The following is a 15,511-nucleotide window of genomic DNA, read 5'->3' as shown; positions in this document are numbered from 1 at the left end:
TGACTCCAAAATGGATTGAGTTTTGGCAAGGAGATACATTATCTGCTAGCAAGACCTTCCTTTCTTACAGAAGGAAGGAAAAGGTAATATTGCCTTGTGGTGTATTAATATAAAAATATCTGTCCAAGCAGTGTAACAAATCCATTTCCCCCCAAAATGTAGCTTTGAGTACAGATAGGAATGATAAAAGCTGCCTAGTTACACTTGGTTGTCCGGCATTTTTGACAACTTGCTTATTAAAGTGAAATGTTTAGAGAAAACATAATTAGCCAGGCCAAGTGACCTGGAGGAATGCAATTTTAGTTAATAACTTTTCTGTATTAGATTAATGACTGTGTTAGAGGTGAAGTGATCTCTTCATGAGTCTTGTTTGGGAAAGTTCCTGGGATCTGGTAATAGTTTTGGGATTGAGATTGGGCATTTTGAGGAGTAAGATAAGAAGGTGTTTTCCAACCCTGAGTATGTAGGTGCAAATGACACTTGGAACCTGCTTCTCAATTCTGTCCTGTCACATTGAGACCTTGTGGAACCCCGCTCATTCCAGTATCTGTCTTCTATCCTGCACTGGGCAGATGAGGCAGACCTAACACCGTGTATGTTGAGCTGTTTGAATGCAGTAAAACGTGCTCCCTTAAAGCAGAATATAGCTGATCCACATACTGCTTAATCTGTCTTCATTTAATTTCTCCCCTTTGGTCTTCCTTTGGCTAAAACTTTTTCACCCACATAAGTATACTTTATTTATTTTTAATTAAAATTAAAAAAATTATTTTAAATTTATGTTTATTGTTGATAGAATTACAGGTGTCCCCTTTTTTATAAAAGCTTTCCTGCTCTCACCAACCAGAAGCTTATAGAGGTGAATTCAAGTAGCAAGTTATTTGTATCATTCTTAAGGCCCTAATTTATTTTATACATAGTGATTTGTGTAAATGTTTTCTGTTTGCTTGCACCTAAGTTTGTTGAGGGCAGGGGCTTCATCAAATAATGTAGTTTGTAAATAGTGGCTGCCCAATAAGTTGTTTCGAATGAATCCTATACCAGTGAATACCTTTTTCTAAGCATGGATTCCTATTTATTTTCTTTTTTACTTCCTAAGTTGGTATTGCCTTCCCCTCAAGGGAACACAGTTCAATTCAGTAAATGTTTATTGCCATATTCTCTGTTCAGAATACTTTTCCACCCTCAGGGATGTGGGATGTGTGAAGGGGAGGATGAGGAACAGACACAACTGAAAAACATTTATTCTTTCCCACAAATTTTTATATTTTTGAACTGTTAGCTAATTATTTGTGTTTGATATAGTTTAACTAGATCAATAGGACATCTTCTCTGGGCCATTTGCTGGGGGATGGAAAATATCCTCATATATACACAACTAGACTTAAGGGTATTTATAAAACTGAAATTACTTTTGTTATATTTCTTGTTTAAGCATGTATTAAACTATGTTGTGTGTAATTTTTGTATATTGTTGTTTTATTGATGAGGAACTTCCTCACCAAAGTTTAATTCATTGTCTCTTGGTTAATTAATGCATCCTGTGGTTCTCATAACAAAGCATGTAGACGTTGTTTATTTTCTGTATTGGTCTTCCCTGTATATAGTAACCATATCCATGAAATAGTCACTTCCTGGAATGCATGAAAAGGGGAACTTGTCCATATATGGCCTACTGAGATCCTTGTCTTGTCAAGTGAATAATTAAAAATACTCTGAGGCTGACTGGGTTTGGAGATGGGTTTGAGTATTTGGTCCCATTTTGAGGCAAGGGCCTTTTTCTCCTCTCTTAATTAAGCTATTTGTTCTTGCTTTTGGGATATGAGGGGGTAGATCATGAAGCAATCTAGATGTTTTCATGGTTTTATTCGTGAGCTTTACAGGTTTCCTAAGTAATTTGGAGGCTTATCTTTTGTGCACTGGGCTCTCAGGTACTATAACAAGAACCGTTTATATAATTATTAAAGTCTAGATGTTGTATAACATGAATGTAGTTATGTTACAGATCAAAACATGTACTATGTACATATATAAAAACAAATGACCTTATTTATAGGTAACTTGCCGAGGTGACATAGTCCTCTGTTTACTTACATACTTTTCCTATACTTTGCAGAAAAAACCTGGGTCACTTGGGCATTTCTTCTTTTTTTGAACAGTTTGTTGTTAGTCTGTCAAGTTTTATGAAGATAGCAGAGAAAAGTTTCTTTTGGCTCTGTTCCAGTAACTCGAACTGGGAAGGTATAAAGAAAACTTTGTTTTCAGTGGATTCAGCAGTGGAGAAAGGATTACTGTGGACCTTAACCCAGGTTAATTTATCACAAAATAACATAGGGATTGAGGTGCTAACAATATCTTTGAATTTTTTTGAAGAGCATGCTTTATGAAAGTGTGGCCGATGTCTTCTTTTGTGTGTTTCTTTTCAAGGATAAAGTTGTTAATAATGATTATGTTCTTTGGTAAAGAACACTGGGAAATCCCTCTGCTCCTTTGAAGAGAATGCATTCTAACAGTAATCATCAATTGAAGAACTGTTTGCAGTTCTATCTAATGGGGTTGTCCTAAAGTTTAAGAGCTACCAAATTTTTCTTATCTCTCTTTGATTCCTTTTTTTTGCTCTTACTGTTCCCAGCAACCCACAGTGGATCTCTAGGACAACCTTAAAACTTTACCCTTGGACTTGTAAACTTAAACTTGTGACACTCTATTCTTACATATTTGTATCTTGTTTTCATATAGCCTTTGCACTCAGTTGACTCTATGCAATAGATTCCTGATTAAAAGAACTTCAATGATAGACTGGCTTATGTATACGTAGTGACTTCATTCTTGATCATCATATGGGCTATGAGTCTTCGTTTTTGAAATTACATAGCTTTATTTTTTTTAATGCTTTGAAAACAGAGAGGCATCTAAGCAGCAGTTTGTACCTTCCTTGATCCCATTTCAACAGGTCCCTTCTCTTACTATTTTTTTTGCCTAGATTACTGTAGCGACCTCTTTGCTTAGCCTCCCAGCATCCATGTGCTTTCCCTCACCCCATTTTATGGAGGAATGCCAGATTAATTTTTTAAAATTAGTTTTTTATGAGGTTACTCCCTGTTGGATTAGAGCTCAACTCCTCCGTGTTCCATAAAGCCTCACTGGCAACTGGACTAGTACTTTTTCACCATCTCCTTACTCCTCTCCTCTGTCAAAGCCAGGCTCTTTTTATTGGACACCTACCTGACTTGCTTTTTTTCTAGCTTTGCTCTTTGTGGAAAGTCCTTTTCACTCTCTTCTCACTCTCAACCCCTCACCCGCCCCTCCTTTAAGGCATTCCTTGACCAGTCCTATCCCAGGTTATTGTACCTTTCTTCATTTGCAGTGAGTTGTGAAGTTTAACAGTCTGTACCACACTACTAGTGTGTTTACTTTAAAATGCTTTGTAACTGTATCAATTTGATTCCTGGTAGGGTTTTCTTTTTAATCTTTTCTTTTTAATCTTTTCTTTCAGGGCAGAAAAGTCTTTTATTACTTTCATTATTCAAGTAGTGGCTAATGCAGGCTATTCAAGTAATACTTTACTTTTTACATCAGTACGTACTTGAGATGCTGAAACTTTAAAATCTTTTCAGGCACGTTCGAATCCCTGTCAGGGCACATGCCTGGGTTGTGGGCTCGATCCCCAGTTGGGGGCGTGCAGGAGGTAGCCGATCAATGACTCTCTCGTCATTGATGTTTCTGTCTCTCTATCCCTCTCCTTTCCTCTCTGAAATCAATAAAGATATATTAAAAAAAAATTTTTTTTTCAGTAGCCAGAGAAGTAGTATTGGTCTTCCAGATGTGGGAGAGATCAAATTGCCTCATATTGTTCAAGTCTAAGTGATTTGTGTGATTTCATCCTTATTGGTGGAAATTTTATTAAAGGACATTAGATACAACTATTAACAGTGCTTATTAAAAGTACTTAATAACTTGGCAAACTATTTTTTAAAAATCTGTTAATTTTATATACTTGGTAACTGTAATTCAAAAAATGAAACTTTTTTTTAGAGGACTATGTTAGATTTCAGCCAAAAGAGATATTTAGTTAAGAGCCTATGAGTATGGACATATGTTTTCAGTAGTAATTATCTTACCACATAAGCTAAAAATAACCCCTTTTAAACAAATGGATATAGTGAATCCCCCCTTTTTTAAAAATTGAGTTTTAGAGAGAAAGGGAGAGAAGAGAGAAACATTGATGTGAGAGCAAAACATAGATCGGCTGTCTCCTGCACACCTCTTTCCAGGGATCTAGACCACAACCTGGGCATGTGCCCTTACTGGGAATCGAACCAGCAACCTCTTGTTTCAAGGGTTGATGCTCAACCACTGAGCCACACCAGCCAGATTAATCTTAAAAAAAAAGTTTTTAAAAATTATATCTTTATTGATTTCAGAGAGAGGAAGGGAGAGAGAGACAGAAACATCAATGATGAGAGAGAGTCATTGATTGGCTGCCTCCTGCACAACCCCCACTGGGGACTGAACCTGCAACCTAGGCATGTGCCCTGACTGGGAATTGATGCCATCTCCTGGATCATACGTCAATGCTGAACCGCTGAACCACACTGCCCGGGGTGTTTTTTATTTTTCCCTTGACCGAGAATCTCCGGCTGACGCTCTAACCACTGAGCCCCACCGGCCAGGGCTCTTTTCAGTCTTGATTCGAAAGGGAAGGATGCATTAGGATAAGCAGCCTTTACATGTATATTTTACTTTTAAAATTTAATGTTATTTTATAAATATTACATATCGTCATTATGGCTATTTTGGGTGAGCTTACATTGTTATAGTACTTAACTGCTACTTATTGAACATTTAGTTTGCTCCCAACTTTTTTGTTCTTATATGTTGAATGTAGTTTTTTCTTTTGACTTTTTTTTGTCTTTGAGATAAATTCTCAGGAATGAACATGACTCTTGATGTATATATTTTTTGATATAAAATGAATTGTCCGAAGGAATTATAACAGTGAATGGATATACCTTTTCTTTAAGCCTTGTAAATTATACTTTTATATTTAAACTCTTTCTTGTTGAAGCTTTTGTAATTTATATGAGTTGTAGTTCATAGTATTTGTGAAAGCACTTTGTATACTATCTCACTTGATTTCACAATAACCCTCTATGGTACAGAGGGCTAGGTAAATCTTCTAAGGGCATTAAGGTTTTGAGAAGGGATTTCTGAACATGTTCATGTATCAGAGCTCTGACTAGAACATGTGACTCAGCACTAACCAGTAATACTTTATTTTAGTCAGTCTGAGCTGTCCTTTTTCTGAGTTAATGTCAGATTCTTTTAATGTAATGAGAATGTAATGAGATATTTACTAAGAAACTGAAAAAATTGGAGGGGGTGGCTATATCTTACCAGCTAGTTAATATATCAGGTATTTGACTTGAGCATTGGCTATGTTCCAGTGAAACTAAGCTTCTGTTGGGAGTTTGCATTGCCAGGTAACATGATCAGACCTGATCGTGCCTGCAGGGCTGTAGCATTCCTGTGACTGGTGGTATTCTTTAAGAAGACACATTTCTGCTGAGACAGCTCTATGCAGCCTGTGTTGAGTGTATAAGCAGTCACCTAATATTTTTTGCCTCTTGAGCAGAGTACTTGTTAGAGTGTGCGTTTAGTGTTGAGACCATTAGAAAACTTCATTGATACTTCCCTATGCAAATATTAGTGGGGGTATGGTCAAGCAGGCCCAGTCCTTAATAATCATCCTGCCTCTTAGTTTCTGCAAAGCTGTAGTCATGGTTCTTCTTGCAGTGTTTTGTTAGGGCTCTTAATTTTATGGGATTCGCACTGAAGTGGGATGGGTGATGCATTGGGCACACGGGAACATTTTATTGGCCGGTCAGTATTATCAGTATTATTAAAGATCAGCATACTCACTACTTTGTTCTTAAATAACAGCTAATTTTTTGAGTAGTTACTCTGGGTTTAGCATTGTACTTTATACATTATCTCATTTAATGTTCATAACAGTTCATTTTATAGGTGAGAAACTGAGGCATAGGGTGGTTAGATTCACACAGTTAATATTTAAAACCAGTTTTTAAAAAAAGATTTCAGGGCACCATGTGCTTTACCCTAAGCTTAACACTATATTATGTCTTAAAATAAGAAACCTAGAGGTTCTTGACGTTCTCAGCCCTTTATTGTCTCCACAATAATGTGATGATTGATTGTGCAAGTATGGCTTTGTGTGTCTTGTTTTGTTAGATGATAAAATAAAAAAGGTGTTTCCAATAAAAATTTAGAGGATTCTCACTGGATAACAGTATTTGTAAACCAGTGCTTGATTTGTTTTATGTTCTCCGAAGCCTCACGAATAAGCTTACTTGATTTCTTCTTTAAGTCTTCTCTTTTACAGACCTATAGTTCAAGCTGGGATAATAGTGCATGTGTGTGTTTTCTCCCAAAGACTGGAGAACACACAGCATTAGAGGGGTAATTAGGAATCTCATTAATGGGATAAGACAAAGAGGAGTACGAGGCCTGTTGTGTTGCTGGGGAGGATGCAGGCTCTCCCAAGTCTTGGTTCTTAGTAGGTCTTGAAAGGGGTGCCAGCAACTAATTCAGAGATGATTGGATTATGAAATTAACCCCACACTAACTGGAACCACAAGAGACTAATGCAGTTTACTAATTTATAAGGAGAAATAATAACTCTCAACTGGACAGGATGATTGCATCCAGTAATCAGCATGCTCGGCTACAGGAGGAAGCCAAGTTCTTATAAAAAGCTTGCTTGGTAAGCAGAGTCTGAGCCAGGGAAGTTGCTTGGATGTTTTTAGTGGCTGCAGTAGTCAAGCTACTATCTATCCTGATGCATTAATTGCTTATAAGGATAGAATTTTTTTGTGCATCATATGCACAAACATGCCAACTGGATAATACTGCCTACATCTGACTCCTGGGTCTTTTTTGCTTTTGTTGGACCCCTTCCTAGTTCTCGTTATCTTCGTTTAGAATTGTCAAATCTTTTAATCCTCTTATTGCCTAATATATTTTGTAAGCCTCTGCTGTGATCTGTTCTTTTTTGTCCTGTCAAAGAGCAGTATTTATTTCCAAGTTCTTGATGGAGTAAGCAGTAACTCTCTTTTCATCCACTAGTTGTACTGCAGTTTTTGGTGATTGAACTGAGATGTGGTTTAAGTGAAGGTTTGGCAGCTTCTGACATAACATGCCAGTAGGTTGGTGAACCCCAGGATGTTTTAGCCAGTGTTGTGGATGACGTTACCTCCAGAAAGGTTGCTGCTGAATTTGAAATAACAGTTGGATACTCAACATCACTTTTTCCTATAATTCAGTAGATGATAGTATAGTTCCTTTTAATATCAGATTAGAACAGTAATGTATTTTAGTTGACTCTTGAATATGTGATTGCTACTAATTCTTAGTAAGCTTAGCATGTATGAGTTGAATTTGATTTAACAGAATTTTTAAAAGCCAGTCATTTTTAAATTTTTAAATAAGGGCTATATGACAAAGTAGGGGAGAACATGAAATGGAATTGACATTTCCCACCCAAATTCAAAAGTACTCGGATTTTAGATATTAGAAATAGAACAAGAAGTGCTTCTTGAAATCAAACTCTTAAAGAATTATTTTGATTATAAGAAAACTCCCCCATATATTCACTGCTGTATCAGTTACCTATTGCTACATGATAAATTACAAGCCCAAAATTTAGTGGCTTAAAACAACAGTTTAAGCCTCACAGTTTCTGGAGGTCAAGAAACCCAGTCATGGCTTTGCAAGAACCTCTATTTCAGGGTCCCTCACAAGCTGCAGTGAAGATTTCAGCTGGGGCTGCAGCCGTCAAAGTTCATATGGGGAAGGGTCTGCCTCCAAGCTCATTCATGTGGTTGATGTCAGGATTAAGTTCCTCACAAGTTGTTGGACTAAGGGTCTCAATTCCTAATGAATTGATGTCCAGTGATCCCTCGTGGTCCCACAACGCAGTGGCTAGCTTTATCCCAGGGAGCAGGCAGGAGAAATGGGAGTATGAGGGCAAAAGAGAGGAGTAACAATCTGGAGAGTGATGACCCATCACTCTTGCCGTGTATTATTCCTCAGAAGCAACTCACAAGGTCTAGCCCACAGTCAAGGGAAGGAGGTTACGTAAGGGCTCGAGTACCAGAGGAATCATTTCATATGCCACTTACCACACAACTGAGAGGATGGGTATGTTTTGGAGAAAAAAAAGTACTAGTTTCTTTGTAAGGTCCGGAGATTCTGAAAAGGTTTGCTGAGTTTGCTTCTGTCTTTGCTCAAGTACTTTGGTGCAGTACTTTTCCTTTCCTCCCATTTGCAGGGCACTCTTGCAACCCGTAGTTTCTCTACCTTGTTTTCTCCCAGAATCAGCATGCTGCCACCCTCTCTCCCCCACCTCCTTTTTCTTTATCTCTTACAGACTTGCCTGTTCAGTCCCTGCTGTTTTCATTGATAATAGTTATTTGATCTTCTTGCTGCCACTCTGCCAAAGCATATGGAGTTCTAGTGCTTTTGGGGCTGTTCCTAGCATCTACTTAGGATTGTATTTATACCAGTTGTTAATAGTGGGAGATACGGCCTCTTGGTATTTGACTAGGGTCTTGAGTTTTTTGGCTTGTGTTCCTATGAGACTTGTTGCATTTATTACTGCTTTGAAGTAGAATCTACACTTTTTAGCACCTTTCTACATGTTGTATAGTTGTTTCCTTTGAGAGAATTTGGCCTGGAAACAGCCTTGCTTACATGTTAACTTGTTTTTGCTGGCTTTGGGTGTTATGACAGCCTGGCAAGCTACAGTGAAAGATGACAGGATCCAGAAGTCATTTTTGAAGCCTTCAGTTCAAGGACTGCTGTTTTCAATTAGCAATTTGACAAATTATGGACAGATTATATTATTTTGCACATGGAATCTGGTGCTTATAGAATCTTTTCCTTGAGCTTTGAATAAAGATTTTCCAATTTGTATAGAGAGGGATGAGCACTATAATATTTTTGATCACCTTTGCTCTCTTTCCATGTTATATGGAGAATAAAATTAGCCAACAAATGAAGTGTCTCTTGTGCTGACATTCTTTCTTCTCGTGCACAGAGAAGTTGATGTGGACTTCTGTTTGCTCACACTCCCTACAGGACACAGGAGAAAAACCAGAATGTTAGTTGGAAAGGGACAACCAGTAGGGAAATAAATTCTCTTTGTAATCTTGTGAGAGGACAGTTTTGAGATTAAAAGGAGAAGTTGTTTAAAAACAAGAATTCTTGAATTGTGCTTGAGTAGTTCACGTTAATTTTCAGTGTCCCTTCTGTGATTTACAGCTATTTTGCCTTGGGTGATGCCACGATGCCACTGAATACATTTATTGAGAACTTACTATGTAGCAGGCATTGTGCTTCTAATTATCGCAACAACTTGAAAAATATTTTCTTCATCAGTACAATGAGAATGAGGCCCAGGACAGTTCAGTGATTTGTCCTAGGACACCACATCAAAGTTGTCTGGTCTAGGGCTTCCTTTTTCCACTCCTTAGCTATGGTCTGGGCTCTTCCTCCTGTTTGTTCCTTCCCTGCTCCCCAAATCTCCTCAAGGTAGCAGACTAGCTATCTCCTTGTTTCCTCCTAGGAGTGAACCCAAGGGGTTCACTAGGAGTTGACTGCTTATAACTGCTCATCTTCAAGTAAACCTATGCTCCTTTGTATTCACTTGCCAGACCAAAATCTGTATTCTGTCATGATCTTGTTGACTTTGAAATAAATTAGGGCCTGAAGAGAAAAGTGTGTGGGAAACTGCTTTGGTCCAGGTAGTAACCCATGCCTATCAGATTTTTAGAGCTAGATTAAAATTATGCTGAGAAACCTAGAATTTAGGTTTGGAAAGTCGAGATTCATTTTAGTGAGGACAAAGTCGAGTTATTCTATTAGCATTGAGTTACGGGTTTTAAATTGGAAAGGTAGACATTTATTGTCGAGGAGAGCAAATGTTTTGTGCTTCCTGGTTTTTAATTCTGTTCCTTTGAGAAATTCAGTTCTCCAGGTGCGCTCATTTATGCTCCAAAGCAGTGATTAAGTGCTGTCTCAAACACCTGAGTTTCTTGTCTGACTAGTAGCAGCTGAAATGAAAACATAATTAGAGGAAATAAAGAGGGACATTTTAGTAAGTAAAGCCGATGACCAGAATGAGGAATGATGGCATTCTAGTGGAATTTTACTTTGTAACTCTCGTCACGAATGCTTTGATCTTGTGCAAAACTATACTGTGTTTTGCTTGAAGGATACCTTGCATTTCTTTGGTTGAAGCTAGTTTAAAGTTCTCATATTGGTTTAGGGCCAGTGACGCCTGCGTTTCTACAAAGCAGAGAATGTTTTGTGAAGTCACTTTAGTGGCATTATTAAGTATTGTTAAAATTAATTGAGGTTAGGAGATTTTATTTCTTTTCCAGTAATGGGGAAAGCCAGCAGTTCTGTCTTTCCAAAATTTTTGGAATAGGTTAATGATGTGGTTGGGAAGTGGGTTTTTAAAAATTTTTTTCTGGTGATGGAAGTGTTTTGGTTAATAGAATCTCTGTATATAAAGGTGGTGGATTTTGCCTCTAACATTCTGTAGGTGGGGTCTGAGTTCATGTTTTAGCTTGAGTAACTTTGTATGGTCAGTTAGTATACCTGTAGGCAGAAGTGTTTTAGTAGTTGTAAGTACTTTTCTTTTTTCAATAAGAGACTTCTTAGCAAGCAGTTAGCTAATAGGTTTAATATTTGTCCCCTTTCGCCCCTTTACAAATCTTGGCATAGGTTAAGTGAATAATTCTAAATATTTAAGCCGAGCCTTTACTGTGATGGGTTGATCTGTGCAGTCCCCCAACCCCCTTGCCTTAGGCCTCTCTGTGACTTTTGCCAAATGTACCATAGTGCTCTGGGTACAATCTGGGTAGCTAGAACACTGTGATTAAAGATCTTCAGGGCACCTGAGCATCTTCAGTACCCGTGTCTAAAAGAAAGTGTTGACTGCTGTACTTTCATCCTTTATGAATTCTTTAAAAGCATCTATTATTTTTAATTTGCAGCAGCTCTTGCCAGGTAAAAAGTTTTGGGAAACAGATGAATCCAGCAAAGATGGACCAAAAGGAATATTCCTGGGTGATCAATGGCGAGACAGTGCCTGGGGAACATCAGGTAATCTAGATCTAGCATCTGTACTGTGATTTATGCCTGTCTTAGAGCTCCTTTCCTCAGCAGTTGGCAAGCCATGAATTTTACATCAGTGACATAAGCATGTCAAGCAGTGTCCTGTCCTGTCATATAATTGCCATGAAGGAGCTTATATGATGTAATTTATTAAAACATAATTAAGACAAAATCAAATCTTCAATATTTTATTGAAGTGCTAGCCACAGGGGAATGGTCTTATTTGAAATGACCATAATTTCAGCTATAACTTCTTGTTCTGTACTGCTGTCAGCATACTTAGAACTAGAAAATCCATGCCTGCCATTTGAAGTCATGTTTCTTTTTCCTCCCCTGGCCCCTGTATAACATGTATGGGATGATCTGTCTGTGAATGTGGTTGGGGCCAAATCGAGTCACTGGGCATGGATGCTTTTCTGACAGACTACCCTTGAAGAGGGATGGGGAGAACTTGTAGAGGCAGACATACTGACAGCAGAAAGAAATGGCATTATAGGGAGGAAGGAGACAGAAAACACAAAAGCTGATGTGCTGTTACAGCACAGTATAAGAATGGAACCTCAGACAACAGCAAATCATCAGAAAAGATCAAATTACGTTGTTTTAAAAAAGGGCAGTAAAGCCATATTTTGTTTTAGTAATATTATTAATAAAATATATTAAAAAGGAATTCTACCACTTGAAAGGGGCAAACATTAATTTACTCACTTAGCTAGGTAAACCAGTTATGTGAACTGCTGTATTGCTCTGCTATCCTGGATATATGAGGGGTGTGTTCCGTTTTCTTAGTTATTTAGAATATTATACTTAGGGATAAACACAATAGGAAGTTTTGACTCAACTGACCATGGCAGGTTTCCTGATTCCCAGTCATTGGTTTATCCATGAGACATCACTCGTAATTTATTTGAGCCTCTGGCTGCACTGTATCATGCTTGTGTATCTTTTTTGTAGATCATTCAGTTTCCCAGCCAATCATGGTGCAGAGAAGACCTGGTCAGAGTTTCCATGTGAACAGTGAGGTCAATTCTGTACTGTCCCCACGGTCGGAGAGTGGGGGACTAGGCGTTAGCATGGTGGAGTATGTGTTGAGCTCATCCCCGGGCGATTCCTGTCTAAGAAAAGGAGGATTTGTAAGTTGGCTTGAGGAACTTGTTCCTATATCTTTTTTTTTTATCCCCCAAAACAAAACATGCCTGTTTCCTTAGATATTCACAGCACTAATTAGAGGGTATTATAAAACACTTTATTGAAATAAGTAGGAGATGTAAACCAAGCTATTAAAAAACAGAAATTATGTTTTCTTGGGACACATTGATAGTAATGTGAGGTAAGAACTGAAATCTAGATCTCAGTTCATTGGTCTACCAGAAAATACCATTTTTAGTTTAAAACAAAAAAAATAAAAAAAGAGTAGGAATTTTTAGAAAAGCTGAAACTGGGGTGCCAGTAGTGAATAGATTGGAGAGCAGTGACTTGTTAGCATCCAAGAACCCTTAAAATGGATCAGCTGTGTAGCATCATTCTTGTTTTGCTAGCCAGGTTTTAATTATGGAATGATCTTTGACCTTCTTTGAACAGCTTTTTCTCTAACACCCAGCCTGTCAGGAAATTAATAATTCTATTAATTTTGTATCTGTAATTTTTTTTGAATTCATCATCATCGACCTCTTTGATGCCACATTTTAGCCAAAGCAGCTTCTCTGTCTATAGTTTCTTCCCTTTTAAGTCTAAGCAGTCCTCCTCAGGCATCCTTGATAGCCTTTTTCAAAACTAGTCCTTTCTTACGTCATCAACTTTCTAGATCTAGAAGTCTTAAGATGGAAACATTTGAGTCTTCCTCATTTAGTATTCTGTGATTAGTATTATATTCAAGTCACAGATAGGAAGGCCACAAGAGGTACTGTGAGTCTGTCTGCCCTCTTTTCCCCCCAGCTCAGTTTGTTTTGTGTATTTCCAAAGCTCTTTCTGCTTGAAATCTTTCTGGGCTAATACTAATTGTTGCCAATCATTTAGAAACCTTTTCCCTTCAAATCGTATTAATTTTTCCTCCGTAACTCTTTATCTTACAGCATTTGTTGTCAATATTTTTCTTGGCATATATCTGTTGCTAGATGTCAGAGGCTTGGTCCTGTTTCCCCCGTTCCACTTGAAACTTCTTTAGAGTAATAGTAGTAGTTCTTTTTTGGTGCTGCTTCCTCAAGTGTCAAGTCCAATACTTTAATTAATGTTGGTGGATATTAAATGAATGATTGTTAACTTGGTTGGCATGAAGAGAACCAGGTACACATGGAGTTAGTTTTATTCTAGGCATGTCTAAGTTGTTGGTTCAGTTTACATTGACACTTGATGTGGCTTGGAGCTTTTAATTCCACAGAAAAAAAACAAACAGAAAAAGTGAAGTGAGATGAACTTCTCTAGGAGACTGGTTTGGATTTCTCCCAGTTCCACACTTAGAAGTTTAGTGTGAGGAATTTAGCCACAAGAGTATCTTTTATAACAACCCTTAGGAAGATCAAGGAACTAAACTGGGGCTTTTGTCTTAGTCTTGAGTACTAGCCCTTCCAAAGCTGGCCTGATTGTTTTTTGGGGTTTTGACCTGTAAAGACCATAGGTCAGGTTTAGTGGTTCCTCGATCAGATAGGAAAAGACTTTTTTTATTTGAAACTTCCCAGGAGGTTGCTTGGGAAGAAGAAAGGAATGGGATCAGGCAAAAATGATTGCTTGCCTGCTGTCCCACAGGAGGAGTGGTGTTACTGATTCTCCTCTTTCACCTTGTCCCCAGCGCACCTCTTTGTTTGTCCTCATACATGTCTCTCTCATGAGCCCATATTTCTTATAGGAAGTGCTGCCTTCTAATTTCTGTCTATAACTTTGTTATTTACTGTAGGAGAAAAGTTAGTATCGTGTGTAGTAAGTTGTTACTGTGGTGAACTGGAACCTGTTTATGTGTCTGATCAGTTTTTAATTTTTGTGCATTATCCAAGGTGGCGTGTGCCTGGGTTACTGTGAAGTTTGCAGGAGGCAGAAAAATAATTGGGATAAGGAGAAAGATAAAATGCTGGGATTGAATGAATGTTTTTGTCTGTTTTTCTCTTTTTAAACAATTGTTTCATTAGTTGATCTTACAACAAAGCTGTGTCTTTTGCATTGTGTTTTGTATTTGTATTTATAAAGGCACCTCTCATCCTTAGTTGTCTTGGGAGACTGGTGATTCTTAGCTCTTACAGTATTGTCACCAGAAGTTAAGACCACAGGACAGAGGTTGGAAAATTGAACTCTAGCAGTCAGATAATCTACTGACCTGCTTAGGCTTGCATTAAGATAAATGAAAATTCTGCACATCTGTGTTCCAGCTTCTCAGAGGAAGGTTGTGGGTAATGAAAGATTATTCTATATTTTGACATGGGCGCCATCTAAAGGATGATGTAGGAGTACTGATCAGTGACATCAAGCTGCCACATTGGCATATTCAGTATTGATGGATGCATGAGGATCAATGAACTACTTTATTGCTTGTCGTTGTATCCTGCTGATCTTGTACCTAACTTGGCTTTGTTCTGCCTATTGGTTAGGATGACATTTGACCAAAGCTCTGGTCATGGAAACCCAAATCACTTTTTGATTGTCATGTGCATGCATCTTCTTGGAAAAGGTGAGCTTTAGAAACAAAACAAATCTAGCCTGTCCTTCAAAGTGTTGAGCTCAGCAGCCAAAAAGATAGAATATCTGCTTCTTATAGCTAATTGTACTAAAGGGTGGGTAATGGGCAGTTTATGGGTCAGAGCACTCAGATGTTTTTACTTTTTGGGTGGCTGTACCAGCATTACCTCCAGTAAGCCATGAAGAAGCCTTATTTGAATCCCCTTAGAGCTGGAAACATCATTTCTGATGGTATAATGAATGTAGACCTCAAAACAAGTACTAAGGGGTCATTTTCAGATACTGACAATAGATAATCTGGGCTCTGATTAATTTTTCAGTTAAAGGAGATTTAGAACCAAAGCATTCTACTCATTGTATGGTGGTTTCCCATTTTCAATAAGGTTGTTTCCTGGTTGCAGCTTGACTGAAAGTAACTCTTTGTCTAGCTTTTTAAAGTTCATTTTGATTGTACAAATGGATTCAGTTTAGTAGTTTTGGCTTCTATGATAAAGAGCTCTTTCAGGTTAACAGTAAGAATCTGATAGCAATATTTTGTTCTTAGCACCCACTATAAATTTTCAGTAGTATTCCACATAGGAACCAGAAACTTCAGGATAGCAGTTTTCAGAATAGGAAACCTCAGAATACTAGTTAAGTCAGGGTC

At 37.9% G+C, this 15,511-nt stretch overlaps 1 protein-coding gene across 8 annotated transcripts in view; it reads left to right on the top strand.

The window, feature by feature from the left end:
• PUM1 (pumilio RNA binding family member 1) overlaps positions 1 to 15,511 on the top strand; it is a 114,509-nt gene that overhangs the window by 33,485 nt on the left and 65,513 nt on the right. For 6 of the 8 annotated variants that reach the window (XM_016217250.2, XM_016217243.2, XM_016217237.2 and 3 more), the window contains 2 exons: positions 11,082 to 11,190; positions 12,157 to 12,335. The exons of 1 other annotated variant lie outside the window; for it this stretch is intronic. In XM_016217250.2, coding sequence (XP_016072736.1) covers positions 11,082 to 11,190; positions 12,157 to 12,335 — 288 coding nt within the window. The remainder of the gene's footprint in view (positions 1 to 11,081; positions 11,191 to 12,156; positions 12,336 to 15,511) is intronic. One more of the 8 variants, XM_087820259.1, reaches the window with a different exon arrangement.

The sequence above is a fragment of the Miniopterus natalensis genome, chromosome 9 (genome assembly GCF_054644295.1).
Source record: "Miniopterus natalensis isolate mMinNat1 chromosome 9, mMinNat1.hap1, whole genome shotgun sequence".
In the NCBI taxonomy this organism is placed as follows: domain Eukaryota; kingdom Metazoa; phylum Chordata; class Mammalia; order Chiroptera; family Miniopteridae; genus Miniopterus; species Miniopterus natalensis.
The sequence above is the reverse complement of the archived record's forward strand: the minus strand, read 5'-3'. Positions and strand labels throughout refer to the sequence as shown.